Source organism: Myodes glareolus, chromosome 7, assembly GCF_982192425.1.
Source record: "Myodes glareolus chromosome 7, mMyoGla1.1, whole genome shotgun sequence".
Lineage (NCBI taxonomy): Eukaryota > Metazoa > Chordata > Mammalia > Rodentia > Cricetidae > Myodes > Myodes glareolus.
This window is the reverse complement of record NC_142032.1, coordinates 83515183-83534298: the sequence shown is the minus strand read 5'-3', so window position 1 is coordinate 83534298 and position 19116 is coordinate 83515183. Positions and strand designations below refer to the sequence as shown.

Below are 19116 nucleotides of genomic sequence, written 5' to 3'. Positions count from 1 at the left end.
TTCATCCTTGTCATCCCAGAGGATGTAAAATGTTCCTTTTTGTGAGACTCCATCTTTCTATGTAGTCCTGACAGTTCTGAAACTTGCTATGTAGACCAGGCTGGCCTCAGACTCACAGAGATCCTCCTACTGTTGCCCTCCATGTGCTGGGATTAAAGGTGTGCACTATAGCCGGGCACTGGTGGCACGCACCTTTAATCCCAGCACTTGAAAGGCGGAAGCAGGTGGATCTCTATGAGTTCAAGGCCAGCCTGGTCTACAAGAGTTAGTTCCAAGACAGCTATAACTGTTACAAAAAGAAAGCCTGTCTTGAAAACCGCACACACATACACACACACACACACACACACACACACACACAAAGAGGGTGCACTGCATCTGGCTTAAAAATGTTCCTTTGTAAAGTTAGAATTTTGCGAGTTAATACTGTACATAAGACAAATACATTGGTGGGTCCTGTCTACTTTATGGACCTCAGTCTATTACCCTAGTTTTAAATAGACAGCCACCTAGCCTTGGGAATTGACTTGGATGCTTGCCTTTTCCTACACTGACATCTCCCGTCATCCAGTGACTTCTGGATGACTCATTGCTGCCATCACCCCAGCTCTATACCAACAGGGACGTGGATGAGCTCCGAGCAGAAACCCAGAAGGCTCACGCCCTCCTCAGCCAGGTGCAAGGCCTGTATCACAGCAGCCCGAGTGAGGAGCTGACCTGCATGATCAAGGAAGTAGGTGGTGCTCCACTGCTGATGTCTGGGCTGGCCTTTCTGTTGCTGACACATTCGCTATGAGTTAACCTCTCGGGGTCTCATTTGTGCACTCTAAATCTGTGCCTAGCAGGAGGTGGGGCCAGGCCAAGGCTTCCTCGGTGGCATGGTGAACTTGTCACTTGAGTTTCCAGAAACCTTGTGACCTAAGCCTGTGGACAGATAGCTTGTCATCTTGGACCTTGGGTGAGGGGGAGAGGTGAACACATGGAAGAGAAACAGGTTTCTGGGGGCCTTTTCCTGTCCCCTGAAAATTCAGAAGAACTGCCTTCAAGCCACCTGTGAATGTTTTGAAAACCTTCACGTGGGCGGGGTTAGAGGAGAGGTGTGTGTGAGTGAGGAAGGACTTCTGAGCTCTGAAGCGTGATTGTGTAAGGAGAGTTTTTAAATTGCATGTAGATCTCTACAGAGATTGCCAAAGGACCATTCATCAGTCTCTTGCCTAAACCCCCGAGGCACGAAGCTCCTCTCACCATCAAGTTCCCAGACTTGGACAAGACTTCCGCGGAATGGCTGAAGATCAATGGCCTAAAAGGTATCTAATCCCTGGAGAGGGCGGAGCCAGGTGGCTGACCAGGCTTGGACCCTTCAAGGCCTCCCAGGCAATGCCTCACAGCTAATGTATTTTTTTTCAGCTAAGAAGTTAAACCTTTATCAGATTCTGGCACCCAACACCTTCAATCCTGTGGAAGAATTTGTGCCCATTCTCCAGAAAACAGTATCAGCTACTATCCATGAGGTAATTTCAGGTCGGGCTTCTCTCCAGTCCTCTGCAGGAGTGCTCCCTTACGCTACTTCCCGTCTCTTATGTTATATTCGGATTCTCTTCAGCCCTCTGCAGGAGTGCTCCCTTACTGTACTTGCTGTCTTATGTTATATTCGGATTCTCTCCAACCCTCTGCAGGAGTGCTCCCTTACTGTACTTGCTGTCTTATGTTATATTCAGATTCTCTCCAACCCTCTGCAGGAGTGCTCCCTTACTGTACTTGCTGTCTTATGTTGTATTCAGATTCTCTCCAACCCTCTGCAAGAGTGCTCCCTTATGCTACTTCGCATCTTATGTTATATTCGGATTCTCTCCAGTCCTCTGCAGGAGTGCTCCCTTACGCTACATCCCATATTACATTATAATTGAACAGTGAAAGTTTAAAGCATAGCATGGATGTGAGGGCCTGGGTGGGATTCAGGTTTTCCCTCCGGGACTCCTTATAAAATCTAGAGTAATGAGGCTGGAGATGCAGCTTAAGGATGGAGTATATTCAACACGCATGAGGCCCTGGGTTCAATACCCAGAATCAAAGTATAAACAAGCAAACCAAGAAATCTACCAAAACTGTTGATTTTCAAAGATCTGAAATGGGGACTGGGACAATAGCCCAGTCTATAGAATGTTTGCTTTGCAAGCATAGAAGATTTGGTCTTCAGTCCCATGTAGAAATGCTGGACATAGTAGTACATACATACATACAAACATATGTACTACTGTGTCGTACAGGAGAGATGGAGATAGGAGGTTCCCTGGGGCTCACTGACAAACCAATCTGTCCTACTTCATGAGCGCCAGGTTCAGTGATACTGTCTCAAAGGAGGTGAGTGGGGTTCCCGAGGAAGATTGTCTTTTTTACCATGGTCATCTCCATGATTGTTGTCTTCCACCCCATTCAAACAGGACAGACTTGTTTTCTTGTTGCCCCCACTGCCTTGTATTCATTTGCACGATGGCTGCAATAACATATTCCTGCATGTAGAGTCCTACATAATATGAACCATTTAAAAGACTCTCTTCTCTGACTCAGTGGCCCCAGGTCTGGTACAAGTACAGTCAATGAATGTTCCCTGGATTGCTGAGTGACAGGCAGATGGAAAGGAAGTTGGAAAGAAAGATGAGAATGATGTGTATTTGGATGAATGAAATATTGGTGAATATTCATAGAAAAGTGGATGGTTAGATAGATGAATAGATAAAAAGCTGAATGGATGGATGGATAAATGGGTAGATAAATTGCCAAATGGAAATAATGATGAATAAATGGAAATGTAGATGGATGGATGGATGAATAGATAGATGAATGGATGGATGGATGGATGGATGGATGGATGGATGGATGGATAATAGATGGATGGATGGGTTGGTGGGTGGATGGATGGATGGGTTGGTAGATGGACGGATGGGTGGATGGACAGATGGATGGGTGGGTTGGTGGGTGGATGGATGGATGGGTTGGTAGATGGATGGATGGGTGGATGGACAGATGGATGGGTGGGTTGGTAGATGAATGGATGAATGGGTTGGTAGATGGATGGATGGGTGGATGGACGGATGGGTGGGTTGGTAGATGAATGGATGGATGGGTGGGTGAGTGGGTAGATGGATGGATGGATGGATGGGTGGATGGATGGATGATTTGGTGGGTGGATGGATGGATGGATGGGTGGGTGGATGAATGGATGGATGGATGGATGGATGGATGGATGGATGGATGGATGGATAGGTGGATGGATGGATGGGTGGGTGGGTTGGTGGATGGATGGGTTGGTGGATGGATGGATGGGTGGATGGGTGGATGGATGGATGGATGGATGGATGGATGGGTAGATGGATGGATGGATGGGTGGGTGGGTTGGTGGATGGATGGGTTGGTGGATGGATGGATGGATGGATGGATGGATGGATGGATGGGTTGGTGGATGGATGGGTTGGTGGATGGATGGATGGATGGATGGATGGATGGATGGATGGACGGATGGATCAATGGATGGATCGATGGGTGGGTGGATAGATGGATGGAAATGCTGATGAATGAGTAGGAATGTAAGTAAGTGGCTGGATGGAAATTGGAACAGATGGAAGGACTGAAGGGAAAATGGGAAGATAGATTAACAGGAAGGAATAAAGAAAATACAAAATGATGAAAGAAAAATTCAAGAAAGGATAGAAAAATGGCCAAGTAGAAGAATGAGAAGAGATGAGACTACAAAGATGAGAATGAGACTAGAAGAGTGATTGGAAAGATGGAAGGTGAAAGGAAAGGGGGAGATGTGGAAGGTGGGCAATACTAGCAGTGCAAAAATGACTACCTCAGTGACTGAAGCCACAGATGCAGCGACACCTCAAGGCACACGAACAAACAGGATAACAAATAGGAGTGTCTGAAAGGCTTGTCTGGATTCCCAAATGTAAGAAACCGTAGCTGGTATGGGTTTTTGTTTGGTTTTTGAGACAGGGTCTTACTGTATAGCCTGGCTAGCCTGGAACTTGCTTTTGTCCGCCTGCCTCTGCCTCCTGACTGCTGGGATTAGAGGCATGTGTCACCACTCCTAGGTGTCAGTAGGTTTTAATATCCCTGATTCTCACCTGCATTACCACAACACTTGATCCATGCCTTGGTGGCTTTGGTGTACAGAGGATCCCCCAAGAAGGCACGTGGCTTGCTGTCAGGCACAACTCATAGAGGACCCTTCTCCTGAAGGTTTCAGACAAAGCCAAGGGGTGGTATGTGTGGGAGTAGGTAGGGAATCTGACTCGGGATGTGCTCAGAACCTGTTTCTCTCATGCATATGAGCCGGAGAGCCCAAATGTAATATTTCCCATTCATGCCTCTGCTTACCTGTTCTCCATTCTCTCCGTGTCTGAGTACAGAAAGCAATGGTACAATTTGAATGGCATGATGGGACAGTGAAGAATATCCATGTGGAACCACCCTTCCTCTACGAGTACCAGGTCAGTAATGGGTCCAATCCATTAAAATATGGGTTGCAGGAAGGTGCTATGGGCTATATAGACAATGAGCCATTGACCAGTTTCCCTGTGTGTCCTATGGGCCCCTTCCTCTACAGGACATAGATGCCACAAACAAGAATCTCTGCCTTTGGGGCAATATCTGCCTGTCCCACATTTGAAGGAAATACTTAGGTTCTTCCTTCCCTAGTTTTGTGATGGACTGTCACGATGAACTTGCACCTGACCTAGCTAAATATTTATACTGCCTGTGGGTACCATTTCCAGAAGTCATCTGGAGTATGTCCCCGCCTCACAACCCCAGGCTTTAATCGCCACTCTTGGCGCACTTGCTCATGGTAGCTCGTGTGTTTCCAGAAGCAACTCGGGAAAGCGGTGCAGATGTACGAAGAGCGGCTCCAGTGGCTCTCCCTGGGCAGCAGAGGAATCTGGGGAACGGTCTGCCAAAGGAGGTATTTATCCTGCAAAGTGTGCTCTCGTTCCCCGTGGGGTCTGCTGTGTGACCCAGCGTTTCTCCAGCTCATCGTTCCCTGTGGGCAGCCTCAGAGCCGTCGTCTTCCACACCAACCATCATCATTGTATCTCGGGATTCGTACAGTTAGAAGCAGCAGAGAGATGGGCGTGGTTGTACACACCTGCGTTCCCAGCTCCTGGGAGGTTGAGGCAAGGGGCTTAAGAATGTGAGGCTAGCCTGGGTTACATGGTTAAGACCTGGCAATTCTATCACACACACACACACACACACACACACACACACACACAACTGAAGCGCAAAATGAGCTTGGAAGGTAGCAGGCTGATGTAACTGAGAATGCTAGCCCAGGCTTGTGAGCCGTGTGACTGCACCCAGAAGGTCAGTCTTGTCAAGCATCCCCCAGCCCTGCTCTCCTCTCTGTGGGCTTTGTTTTCAGATAGGGTTTTCCCTGCAGGTCGTAATTATAGCCATGGAACTACTTTCTACTATTGCATTTCCAGGGCTCGAGCATCCATGGGCTATCAGACTGGCCAGGGAGACATGATATTCTGAATTCCCAGGGTCAAATGCCCACTCCTTAAGCATGGCATGTGCCAGCTCCACCCAGCTCACACGAACTGATAGAGATAATGTTGTTCCTGAGAAGAAATGAGGATGCCATTGGCAGAAGAGATGACAGATGCTGAACTGGGTGGCATGTGGGGGAGGCGGGACATCCCAATATGCCTTATTTGATTTGTTATAATTGATTATAAGGAATCGTTTGGCAAAGGCTTTGTAGTGGCACTCCAACAGAAAGAGAGACCTTCTGACTTGAATGTCACCACGGGCAGTCCTCAGCACTTAAACTGCCTTCATACGTTTCACCACAGCAGAAAGACACAAGGTCCCACAGTGCACCTCGATTACTATTCTAAGCCTACTTCTGCTGGGCTCGGACCACAGAGACGCTTGGCCATCTATGAGTCTGGCATGCAAAATCTCCCTGGAAAAATCTTTAAATAGTAAAATGGAATGGAACAAACATTATCTGAGCGATTCAGGTTGCCTCTTGAAGCTTGTGTTTCCCTACAGGGTTGTTATACTGCTGGATGTCTCGGTGACCAATTCCGTGTACATTATTCATATCCAGCACTCCCTGCGACTGCTGCTGGAGGAGCAGATGTCCAACAAAGACCACTTCAACATCATCGCGTAAGTCCCCGGAGTCCCCACGGGCGTGGGGGGAGAGGCTGTGTGTGGATGCCGCCACCAGGCTGAGGTCGGGCAGACAGCAGTGTTATGAGGGCCCAGCACCCTAGGATGCTCATCAGTTTATCTGATTCAGGTGATCTTGTTTGGGGTCTTAAATAATTGAATGGCCGCAGGGCTATCCCACTGGGGCAAAGGGGGTAAGCGGCCCCAAAACACATGATTTAATCAGCCAGGGTGATGTAATTCAGCCCATTGCCCCATTTGGCTTTTAAGCTAGTAAACACAGCAGAGAGGGACCCAGCCATGCCCTGGCCTTAATCTTAGGCTGGTTCTAGCAAGCACTGCAAATACTTTATGCTCCAATTCTAAATTAAATTTTAATTTTGATCTATAGATAAATAGTATACAAAATTTGAATCTATATATGGCTTAGTTATACTTTTAAAAAACTATGTATCATTTCAAAATAATTTATGTAGTTTCTAAAACATATTTATTTTTTAAATTATATATATGTTTTATTTTACATGTTATATGGGTAACTTTAAAGTTGCAAATGGTATATAGTTTGAAATTGCATGTGCTATCATGGTGGCCTTTAATTCCAGCACTTGAGAGGCTGAGGCAAGAGAATCTCTGTGAGTTGGAGGCCTGCCTGGTCTACATAGTGAGTTCCAGAACAGCCAAAACTACATAGACAGACCCTGTCTCAATAAAAGAAAAAAAAATCAAATAAATGCTGTATTTATGTGTAATTATATATCATATATAGAAATTATTAAATTTAAATAAGATACTATGTGTCAGGTGTGGTGGCATAAATCTGTAACTCCAGCATTTGGGAAGCGAGGTGTGGTAGTTCATGTCCATAATCATGGCATTGGGAGCTACAATTCTGAGGCCAGCCTGGTTTGCATAGTAAATACCAGGTCAGCCATGGATGCATAGCAAGACTCTGTTTTGAAGACAGAAAATACACCTTTTTTTAAATTGCATACAATTTTAACTAGAGAAGGCCTAATATGAGCTCACAGGGTATGTCCTCAGTCTATTAAGTCAGCAGATAGTATTAAATAATAGGTCAGGGTCTAATCTTTCCTTAATAAAATCTAATAAAAAAAACAAAAGAAATGCTTAGGCCAACATTTTCCTTTTTTATTAGCACATACCAATTACATAAAATAATGGGCTGTATTATGACATTGTTTTATATATATATATATATATATATATACATACATACACACATGCACATACACACACACACACACATTTCTATATACCCAACCCTATTGTCCTCTTTTACCCCTCTCCCTTGCTCCCTTCCTTGGAGAAACATTTTATACAGTATTTTCGTCTGTTTAGTCTACCTATCAATTCTACAAGGTTTCCTCGAGAGCCTGCTGTGTGCAAGGCAGTATACTGGCACTGGGATCCAGAAATGAGTGTAAACAGAGCCTGTCCTCAAGGAACTTAAGGCCTAGTAAGGAAGACCCAGGAAGAGATGGGTGCTGTGAGCCATTCCTATGAGGAGGTAGAAGGGTCCACGGACTGTGAAGGGTGGAAGGCAGGCTCAGCCCATTCTGGCTGGGCCCAGGACCAAGAAGCATGTCACTGGCTGCTCATGAACACCATTTAAGTGTTTAGTGTCAGGACCTCTTAAAAGAGTTGCACAGTTTCGGCTGCTAACAATGAGTCAGAAAGCCTTTCTTAAAGGAGCCATGCCTCTGCTACCCACCAGCAAACAGAGCCTATCTGAAAAAAAAAATGCAGCTACCAAACAGTTCCAGTTGACTCCCATTTTTGTAGGTCTAAAAACCTTTTTTAAAAAGTTTTTTGAGGCTTTATGTGGATGTACATTGCCAAACATTTGGGCACCATTTGTAGACACAAGTTTCTGTCCCACCTGGTCCCATAGTCAGTCAGTCCCCAAGAAACTCACAGCGGCTTATGTTAATTATAAGCTGTTTGGCCTATTATCTCAGGCTTATTATTAACGAACTCTTATAACTTAAATTAACCCATAATTCTTATCTATGTCTGGCCACATGGCTTGGTACCTTTTCTCAGATCAGTGTTTTCATCTTGCTTCTTCTGTGTCTGAGTGACAACTGCAGACTGATCCTTTCCTCTTCCCAGAATCCTCCTAGTCTGGTTGCCCCGCTTTACTTCCTGCCTGGCTACTGGTCAGTCAGCATTTTATTAAACCAATACAAGTGACAAATCTTTACAGGGTGCAAGAGCATTCTCCCACAGCTCCCAAGGGCCATAGAAGTTTTGTGAACTGACTCCTAGAGACGCACGGCTGCAGGTGGCAGGAAGAAGGCAAGAGTGCCTTCCCAGGCAGAAGCGTGAGGGCAATGGGCTGAAGCAGGAACCATGGTGGTGCATCTTCCAGGGAACTTGTCCATCATGTCAAAGGGAAGAGAGAGGAGTTCCTGGGGGACAGAGTAGCTTCCCAGGGTTCTAAAGAGTGGAGGGTCACCACTGTATGGGGCGATGGGAAAGGGCATGGCGTGTGTCTACTAAGGAGGAGTTTTATGGGATTCCCAGAAGAGACTGACACAGAGGCGGCCTGGGTTCAGCATGAGAGATCCATCCTGACCCAGAGAAAGGTACATTGTTTTCCTAAAGGGATAAATTTTCCTCTTGGGAATCCTAAATTCTGTCTTATAAAGAAAATGAGATCATGCATATTTATACAAAAAAAAAGTCCAAAGTTCAACCTGAGCAGGACAGTGCTGTGAGGGGGATCAGGCTCCAAGAGTCTTAAAGAAACAATGAATTGTTCCCTGTGGGGAAAAGGAAGTTCCTACACAGAAGGGAGACCTCATAGCATCAGACGGCAGGGCAGCAGCCAAAGCTGGCCTGCACTGTCCCTGCTTGAGAACTCTGGCACTGTCCCACAGGGAGTTGGCGTTGATGTGTTATGAGGAGCAAGAAAATTTAGTGACTACCCTGGGCCAGCAACATTCCAACATTTGAGGGGTTATTGCCAGAATTCCATCTCCCTAAAGGCCTGTAAAGCCCAAAGAACAGGCGCACAGAATGAACGCACGTCCGAGAAACAAGCCCCCTTTGCTTCCTCGAAGGTTTGGAAGCACAGTTGAGAGTTGGAGGCCAGAGCTGGTTCCCGTGAGCCATGACAACTTACAGAGCGCCTGGCGGTAGGTGATGGAGGCAGAGCCTTCTGTTGCTGTACCTTCGCTGCCCTGTGGCATTGCCTTCCCTGTCCCCCTCTCTACCTGGATGTAGCCCTCGGCAGCCCCGCCCTCCCGCAGCCAAGAGCAGATGTCAGAAAACAACTTTCTTCTCTCTGTCCTTGGGACCTCAAGGCCTTACATCCCTGCCTCCCCAGGTGGGCCCTGGGCCTACAATGTCAAGGAAGCAGAAATGTCCTCGGTGCCCTGCAGAAGGCCATAGAAGTGGACTTCAAGGATAAAGGCAAACATGAGTCTCAGGGCATCTACCTCTTCACAGGGGGTGTCCCTGACCAAGATGTGGTAAGTAGCCTCCCTCCTAGACATCCGCTGTCTTTTTCGTTGTTGAGACAGGGTCTCCCTGTGTGCCCTGGCTGGCCCAAAACTTGCTTATGTAAACCAGGCTAGTTTCAAACTTACAGAGATCTGTCTGCCCCTGCCCCCTGCCTTCTTTTCTTTTTCTTTCTTTCTTTCTTTCTTTCTTTCTTTCTTTCTTTCTTTCTTTCTTTCCTTCCTTCCTTCCTTCCTTCCTTCCTTCCTTCCTTCCTTCCTTTCTTTCTTTAACTTTCTGCAGTGTACAGACTCCAGGCCCTCCCTTGCTTTTGCTAGGTAATCGTTCTGCCACCGAGCCACACCTCTCAACCCAGCACAAGTATCTAAACTACCTCTTCTCATGCTTTAGCACAGACAAGAACCTAGGGATACAGTCACAACACAGCTCCCGCCCGGCTCAGCGGGTTTCAGTCAGGGAATGAGAATCTCATCACTAACAGGCTCCCGGCTTGTCCGTGCTGCTGCTTACAGACCCCACATGGCATCATCAAGCATTCAGACCCCAATCTCTGCCATACCATATTAAAACATGAGAAGAAATTGTATCTCGGGTCCATGTCTTTCTGTTTGTACACAGCACTGGACCAAGCACACAGTAGGCCTCAGAAAAAAATGTCAGAGGGTTAGAAAGATGGCTCAGTAGTTAAAAGCATCTACTACTTTTGTAGAAGGCCAAATTCAATTCCCGGCACCCATGTCGGGTGGCACACAACTGTCTATAATTCCAACTCCAGAGACTCTAATACCCTCTTCTGGCCTCCATGGAAACCTGTGCTCACATACATGTATACCCACCACACACACACACACCCGACACACACAATCAGAAGATGACCAGCTAAGCTATTGGAAGATCAGCAGCTCCCGGGCCCTTGGGTGTGGACTTCCTGTCTCTCTTCCCCGCAGTCCTTGCTCAGCGCCTATGTGGCAGAGGCCTGTGGCGGTTGCGACCTCCAGCTGAATGTCTGTCTCTTCTACGTGGGAGAACCACAACTGGACGCCACGCCCCCTGCCTGCTATGCCAGCCGGACCGACACAGCTGCTGCTTACAAAGAGATCACCCGCGCTGCCAGAGGTCGGCTCCACTGGTTTGGGGAAACAGGTGTGTAGGTGTTCCCTGGTCCCTTGCCTCTTTCTTTCCAGATGTCTCAGCACTGGTTCCCTTTGACACTGAAATAGTCCCAAGAAACAACATATGAAAGTCACATTTATTAAATCAGGAGGGCCGGAGAGGTGGTTCAGCTGTTAAGAGCACTGATTGCTCTTCCAGAGGACCCAAGTTAGAGTCCCAGCACCCACAGGGTAATTCATACCATATGTAACTCCAGTTCCAGGGGATTCAACACCTTCGTCTGGTCTTCCAAGGTATCTATCACTAATATGGTACACAGTCACACACACAGGCAAAACGTTCATACACGTAAGATAGAACAATCCTAAAAATTAAAATTAGGAGGCCAGAGACATGGTTCAGTGGGCAAAGGGGCTTGCCCTCAAGTCTGAGTTCAATCCCTGGATTACACATGGTAGAAGAAGAGAATCAAATCCCACAACTGGTTCTATGACCTTAACACACATGTTACAGCATGCACGTGTATGTATGTGTATACACACACATAAAAATATTAAACTTGAGACTATATTGAAATGAGATATATATTGAAATGAGAAACTAGGGACATAGCTTCATGGTCAAAGGCACACTTAGCATTTGTAGGCCATGGGTTCCATCCTCAACCCTCAAGTGTTAAGCTAATGTTCTGGAAATGACTACTGATGTTGGGTGTGCAATAGCATGGATGCGCTTAGTGTCACTGAACCACAGAGTTAAAGTGGCCATGAGCAGATGGTGCAGCTAAGTGGTGGGGTTAGTCCTTTGTATGCCTAGGTTCAATACCAACCCCCCAAAAGTAGATGGTGAAGTTTATGTCGGATATATTTCACTGAGGGTGACCTCAGTGGTAGAGTGTTTACCTAGCATGCACAAAGCCCCATGAAAGATGCCTCACGTTGACATGTGTGTGTTATATGTGTTTGTGTGTATGTGTATAGTACATGTTGGGAATTATAGTACGTACACACATCAGATCTAGAACACATTGTAAAGATCCTTTAGAATTAGAGTTCCCAAAGTGTGGTATATTCATAAGGAACCCATAAAAATATCTGTACATGGTGCATAGAGCAAGGCCATGCTCTCTCTCTCTCTCTCTCTCTCTCTATATATATATATATATATATATATATATATATATATATTACTCTGTGTGTCTGTGTGTTTGTGTAATAGTTGTGATAATTAAGATGCATGTTTTCACATTTTAGAAAAACACTGACTTTGTTGGCTATAATGAACTTTTCATTTTTAAAGTACTCTTAAAAACACAAGAAGTAAATGAAATTAAAATATATGAAATCAGTGACGGCTTAGGTGGTGTGCATATGGAAAAATCCTTACAATGTGGGAGGGATTGAGCCTAGGACGCACTAATTTCTTCCAAACTCTGTGACTCACAGATGCAGTGACTTAGAGGCAGGACGTGCCTGGGGTCAGAGCTCTGGAGCAGTTTGCAGATCTTTTGGGCTATGAATTTGCTGGCTGTGTTCATTGACATTCCCAGCAATGATTACTAGTAATACAAACGCGGAGCAGCTATGAGATGCCAGGCACAGCTTAAGCGTCTTATGGACACTAGCTAGCCGGATCTTCACCACAACCCCGTGAAGCAGGTGACTATCTGCCCTGCTCAGCAGATGAGTAGCTAAGGCAGAGCCTAAAGGACAGAAGCTGAACCCAGACAGGTCAGCATCAATGCCCGGTGTACTTGTCAGATACTAGAGTCCCGCTCAAGAGCGACATTGCTATGCTCACTGCAAATGTTAGTCTCCATAAATAGTTACCATGTCAGTAATTATTTCTCGTTCCTTAGAGTAGCAAAAACCTTTGAGCCTAGCTTGCCCTTCCTGCGAGGGCCGGGACACTGAGTCCCATGGTCGGTTACACTCTTGGTGACAACATACCACCGGATGATACGGGGTTGGGGCTGGTGGGGTCAGTCCACTACGGTTCCATCTCGTCCTGTGGGCGTGTCACTTCCGCATGGCCTTCCTGTGTGCAGAGGTTGACACGTGCCCAGTGCCACACCCTCACCTATAGCTCAAGGTGTGCTTTGTTTCCAGGTATTTACGAGAGTGATGACATCAGTGCCATCGTAGCGGAGATAGAAAAAGCCCTCAACTACTCCCAGAAGGTATGCCTTGGGCTCAGGTTTAATACATGTATGGTCCTTGTGTCTAACTGCCGTGGCTGTTGCAACAAAATACTACAAGCAGAATAGTTTGGACCAAAAAGAAACGTTTATGCTTCTGTGTTTCCAGGGGCTAGAAGTCTGAAATCAAGCCAGCAGCAGGGCCATGTTTCTTCTGTTGGCTTTGGGTAGTACCTTTCGTTATTGCATCCCTCTAGTTTTGACAAAAAACAAGTATGCTGGATGCTTATTATAAATGGCCTGGAAGGTTTCTGAGACTATTGCCATAGGGGAGACAACTCACACACAAAACCCCAAACACAGCAGAAGTAGCGGGGATTTGTAGCCAGCGAGCAGTCAATGGATGGAAAATCACTAAAAGGGAGTTGATTAGGCTTCAAGCCCAAGGATCTAGGACTCAAGCAGGGGTGATAAGTCTACCAAGGGGAGAGCGACCCTGCTGAACTCACTAAGCCAATTCTTTGCTAAAGCTGAGCCGAGATAGACTACCTAGTCAAGAAGGTGTCTCCAAAGTTTGGTCCATTCGTGGGCCTTCCTCAGCTGTATAATCATAATTCCGACCTATGCTCCCACCTGCACATGGCTCTCTACCCTCTGTGTGTCCGTCTTTTCTCTCTCACGAGAACACTAGTCATATGAAATTGAAAGGCCTGCCCTACTCCGATATGACATCATCTTGACTTAGATTTTAATTTCAGCTGCAGAGACATTGTTTTTAAGGTCATATTTGCAGTTACCATTTGCAACATATCTTAGGAGACACAAATCAGCTCACCCCAGCTTCCCTCTCCATGTCTAGATCCGCTGACAGCCAAGATTTCAGAGGGAATGTGGACCCTTCCTGTCTTTCATTGAATCTTGATTTATATGCTGTAGATTCTGGCCGCCTATGAGTTCCTTCATCACACCCAGCCCCTTCCCAATCTCAGCCTCTGTGTTTGTGTGTGTGTGTTTGTGTGTGTGTGTGTGTGTGTGTGTGTGGTTTTTGAGACAGCGTTTCTCTATGTAGTGGTCCTTGCTGGAACTTGCTTTCTAGACCAGAGATCCTCCTGCCTTTGCCTCCCAAGTGCTGGGATTAAAGGCATGTACCACTGCCACCCAGCTCTAAACTCAGTCTTTGCAACCGCTGTATTCTCTGCCTGCTATCCCTTCCTTGATTATCCATGGCCTGCACTTTATTATTCAAAATTCATTTTAAAAACTACTTCCCCAAAGGAGATTTTAGTAGTACCTGTGCAACTAGAAAGCTGGGAAGGATCATGCCAGGAGCAGTGAGAATATGGGAATAAATAAAGGTTTTACATGCTGGCTTGCTCAGGCCCCTGGAGGTGACTTGAAGTTCCTCCATTATTGGAAAAGAACCTTGTGCTCACAGATTTTTGGTTTCCTGTTCTGTAAAGCAGTATCTTGGCTTCTTCATCGATGTGACAAATATTTGAGAAAAAACAAGTTAAGGAAGGGGGGAATTATTTCAGCTCCTAGTTTCAGAGATTTCAACCCAAGCTGGTTCCTTGGCTATTGACTTGAGGTGAGGCTGAGCATCATGGCTGGGGACATAGATGATGGTGAGCACCATTGTGGGAACATAGGTGATGGTGAGCATCATTGTGGAGACATAGGTGAGACTGAGTGTCATGGCTGGGGACATAGGTGATGGTGAGCACCATGGCAGGGACATAGGTGATGGTGAGCACCATGGCTGGGGACATAGGTGATGGTGAGCACCATGGTGGGGACATAGGTGAGACTGAGTGTCATGGCTGGAGACATAGATGATGGTGAGCATCATGGCGGGGACATAGGTGAGACTGAGTGTCATGGCTGGGACATAGGTGATGGTGAGCACCATGGCTGGGGACATAGGTGATGGTGAGCACCATGGCGGGGACATAGGTGAGACTGAGTGTCATGGCTGGAGACATAGATGATGGTGAGCATCATGGCGGGGACATAGGTGAGACTGAGTGTCATGGCTGGGACATAGGTGATGGTGAGCATCATGGTGGGGACATAGGTGAGACTGAGTGTCATGGCTGGGACATAGGTGATGGTGAGCACCATGGCTGGGGACATAGGTGATGGTGAGCACCATGGCTGGGGACATAGGTGATGGTGAGCACCATGGCGGGAACATAGGTGATGGTGAGCATCATGGCGGGGACATAGGTGATGGTGAGCACCATGGCGGGGACATAGGTGATGGTGAGCACCATGGCGGGGACATAGGTGAGACTGAGTGTCATGGCTGGGGACATAGGTGATGGTGAGCATCATGGCGGGGACATAGGTGAGACTGATCGCCATGGCAGGGTCATGTCCTGGAACAGAGAAGCTGAATTTATGGCAGTCAAGAAGCAGAGAGGGTGGGACAGAGAGAGGCCTAGTTCCCACGGATCTGCCTCCCGATGACCTTCTTCCAGCGAGGCTCCTCTTCCTATAGTTTCTAGAACCTCTCAGAGCAGTGCAAAGGACCAAGCATTCCATACATGAGCCAGCTGAAGACTTTATATATTCAGACCATAAGACTTGGTTATAAAGTGGAATTAGCAAGTCTTGTTGGCCTGAGGGCTTGAGACCCCAAACATTAATTTGCCCAGTGTCCAATACAATAAAGGAGTCCTTATTCTTCATAAGATTAATCCACAGCCCCAAACTGCATTCTCTGGGCAGAAAGAAGCCTCCAGAGGACTCTGTCCTGCTGTGCATGTGTGTCTGTCTACCCACGATGGCCAGTGTGTTGCTCACCACCCACCCCCATTGCAGTGTGCCTTCCTCGTGGCTTCCCTGAAGAACCACTCCGGAAAAGAATTGCAAAACGCAGCCCTCCAGAAAGACAAGCCAAGGATGCTCAAGCAAAGTCCAGCCAAGAATCTCTCTCCTCCCAAGCCCACAGCCCCCTCGGTGGCCAGAATGGTTTGACTCCCTTCCCTAATAACACACAGAGGATTTGTTTCCAGTTTGTCTCCTTGTCTTTCCTAGATCTTAGAAGGACTGGGCCAGGCCCCAGAGCTAGCACTGGTGGGGGCAGAGACACAGGGAGGGACATCCCCCTGGGGTTCCCTGGGAAGTGGACCTGCCTCTTAGCTTAGAGGGGTACCTATGGTTCCCCTACTCCCCTGTACTTTGGTTATGCCTACTTCAGTTTCATTTCATAGTTCAGTTCTAGCATGTCCATGGAACTACACCTTCCTCCTCTACATGTGATAGCTCAGCCTGGAGGGTTTGTGGGGGAAAGAGTAAGGTCACTAATAGAATCTAAGTTGCTGCATACCAAGCTTAGTGGGGGTATGACGGGGCTCTGAGACAACCTCAGCCTGCTGGGGATTGATTTCATTCATGGCCATCAAATGTGTCCTACATAAAACACTCACTGTTCACCTAAGTGGTCAGAGGACCTCTTAGAGGGGAGACCTTCACAAACCAGTGCTGTCTGTGCTCAGAGGAGCCAGTGAGACATGGAGACTGCCCAGCAGGTGGCTGACCAGGGAGCACACACATTTCAGAGTGGGGAAGTCTATCCCAGGGAGGTATAGCTTATCCACGAGGCTGCATCCCAGACTCATTCCCACCCCTTTTACTATTTCCCCGTTCTGGGAGAACCCCAGCATCTCAGGGCCTTTATGTGGGACCTTCAGTGGGCGATGAGCTGACTCAGGATGAGGAGGTCTAGGCTGCACCATGGCCTCTATTGGGTCATCTTGACAGGCTGAGCATTCCCTGGCGTGATGGTATCTAGGCCCTTCTCACCACAGCTCACGTAAGGGTCCCTTGCTGGCCTGGGGCCTTGGCTGACCTTATTAAACTATTTCTACATTCTACTTATGCCAAGTAAGAAAGACTTCCTCTAAAACTGAGGCTCCCATGAGGACATAGAAACGTCAGGCGCATGCCTTTAATTCCAACACTTGGGAGGTCGAGGCAGGCAGATCTCTATGAATTCAAGACCAGACTGGTCAATACAGCAAGCTCCAGGCCAGCAAAGGCTACATAGTGAGACCCTGTCTCAAAACAGCAACAAAAACAGAGAATAGAAGGTACCTACATGCATACTGGAGGCCCAGAAAATCTAGTCTAGTAGGAAGAGAATCAGGAGACTAGGAAAGAACATTCTAGCAAACACACAGTTCTCCTGTAGTGCTCTTCATACTACATGCATGAATGCACACATTCAGCCACTTTTTCCCTCCCAAACCCAGAGTGAAATCTGCTACGGAAGGTAGGCTAAACGTGCCCGAGGTGCTAACTCCCTTAGATCCCTCCCTGGAAACCTCCTTGATTGACAGGTTGAGGTCAGGGTGACTGGGGAACTGCCTACCACAGGCAGCAGGCCTCTGATGGGAAAGACGGCCTGTTTTCTAGAGCGTTAAAGACGCCCCGGATGGAGAAAAGAGAAATGAAAACCCGAAAGCTCTGAAGGGTCACCCCCTCGGTGGTAAAGGAAGCACCTCTCCAGGTAAGGCATGGTGGGGAGAGGCGGGGATGGAGGGTCAGCTCAGGCAACACTGAGGCGTGAATTAATAATGAAAGGGACTGAATGGTGGTGATGCTTGACTGGCTGCCAGGCCATCCTCTAAGATGCTTCTCGTGAGACCTGCAGCCCTCAGCCCTCAGCAGCCAGCTCCCTGTTTGGTGATTTTACTCACCGGGTTCAGGCCCACGGGGTTCATCAAGAGAAGCCATAACTGTCTCTATGAAAGCACGCACTTCATAAACCTGAGACTATGTATCTTCATTTTGAAGAAAAAGATTTATAGTCCACTCTGTTTCTCATCAGCCCATGTGTAACCTGGGGGACCACGAGGAAATGGCACAGGCACACTAAGCCCTTCACACTGTATCCAGGAAACCTGAGGACCCGGGGATGGTAGCTCCAGCTATTGCCAGTCCAGACAAGGGCAAGGAGCCTGAGATGGGAGCCAGGAGCCCGAGCATCCCATGTCCGGGGTAGATCGTAGCTGAAGTTGAGATAGCCAAGCAGCATGGCTCCATCAGTGGGACCTACAGAGTAGCCCAACCAACAACTCAAATGTCTTTCAGCCGCAGCCCATCCTGGGAAAGAAGGGATGATGGAACAGAAGAGGAAGGGCAAGCCCAGGTCAGAGGAGCCAGCTCTCTCTCTCTTCTACACAGACTCAGGGAATAGTGTGGGTAAGCTGAAGCCGGTCCTGGGCAACCTGCTGAGGATAGTAGCCCCGTCCAGCTCCCTCAGGACTCAGCCTCTGAAGCAGGCCTGACCTTAAACAACCTTAAACAGTTCTCCCAGCCAAAGCAATGGACTTGAGTGGGTGGGCTCTCTCGCTGTCTTTGGACACACTGGTGCCTTCTGGGACAGGCATTTCTCTGAGCCGTGAGGACAGTAAGGAGAGGGATGAAGATTTCCCTAGACCCGCCTTTGGGTCACTATGAACCGGCGCCTGTATTAGTTACTTTTATTCTTCATGTTACCAAATGCAAACAAAAACAACAAAAGGAAGGCTGTCTTGGGGCTCACAATTTGACGAGCTATAGGACATCCTAGTGGGAAAGTTGTGGAGGAAGAAGCTGCGGCAGCAGAGACACAAGGACGCTGGTCATACCATGTCCACAGCCAGGAAGCAGAAAAACTGAATGCTGATTCTTCCCCCCTTTTTTCCCCATTTATTCTATCCAGAACTCAAGTTCATGCAGTGACGCCACCCACATTCAGAGCGGGTTTTTTCCCCCTCAGTTAAATCTCTCCAGATATTCCCTCACAGAGGCCAGTCTTCTGTGGCTCTACATCCACACAATTCAACAATAAAGATGAGCTGGCACAGTGCCCATCTAGCTGGATTCCCTGCTAAATGGAGAAGGGGAGCCCTGCGTGGCCCAGCCCTACCCTCATAATTTACTTTCTATATCTCCAGCAAGTTATACCTATATAATTGGCAGAGAATTTGACTTCAGGGAAATTGACATGAGAAAGGGAGGAAGGAAGAGGCAGATCCATGGTAATACTGCTGTGTTTCTCCTAGGCTCTGTGTACAAGAGGTACCCTCAAGGGAAGTCGGTTAGGAGGACCAACTCTTCTATTGAGCTGCCCAGGAAGGATACCGTTTGCTCAAGTCAAGAGGTATTCAGTTGTATACAAGAGGTATTACATCAGCACACGCCCC

The 19116-nt window shown here is 47.5% G+C and overlaps 1 protein-coding gene across 7 annotated transcripts in view; it reads left to right on the top strand.

Moving 5' to 3' along the window:
• The window catches only part of Vwa3a (von Willebrand factor A domain containing 3A), a 69907-nt gene that overhangs the window by 38011 nt on the left and 12780 nt on the right, over positions 1 to 19116 (top strand). For 6 of the 7 annotated variants that reach the window (XM_087908506.1, XM_087908507.1, XM_087908504.1 and 3 more), the window contains 14 exons: positions 608 to 733; positions 1172 to 1307; positions 1408 to 1511; positions 4413 to 4493; positions 4869 to 4963; positions 6061 to 6180; positions 9273 to 9347; positions 9539 to 9683; positions 10620 to 10815; positions 12894 to 12964; positions 15746 to 15895; positions 17342 to 17435; positions 18020 to 18130; positions 18976 to 19073. In XM_087908506.1, the coding sequence (XP_087764632.1) occupies positions 608 to 733; positions 1172 to 1307; positions 1408 to 1511; positions 4413 to 4493; positions 4869 to 4963; positions 6061 to 6180; positions 9273 to 9347; positions 9539 to 9683; positions 10620 to 10815; positions 12894 to 12964; positions 15746 to 15895; positions 17342 to 17435; positions 18020 to 18130; positions 18976 to 19073 (1602 nt within the window). Of the gene's footprint in view, positions 1 to 607; positions 734 to 1171; positions 1308 to 1407; positions 1512 to 4412; positions 4494 to 4868; positions 4964 to 6060; positions 6181 to 9272; positions 9348 to 9538; positions 9684 to 10619; positions 10816 to 12893; positions 12965 to 15745; positions 15896 to 16137; positions 16219 to 17341; positions 17436 to 18019; positions 18131 to 18975; positions 19074 to 19116 lie in introns of all 7 variants that reach the window. The other variant, XM_087908508.1, reaches the window with a different exon arrangement.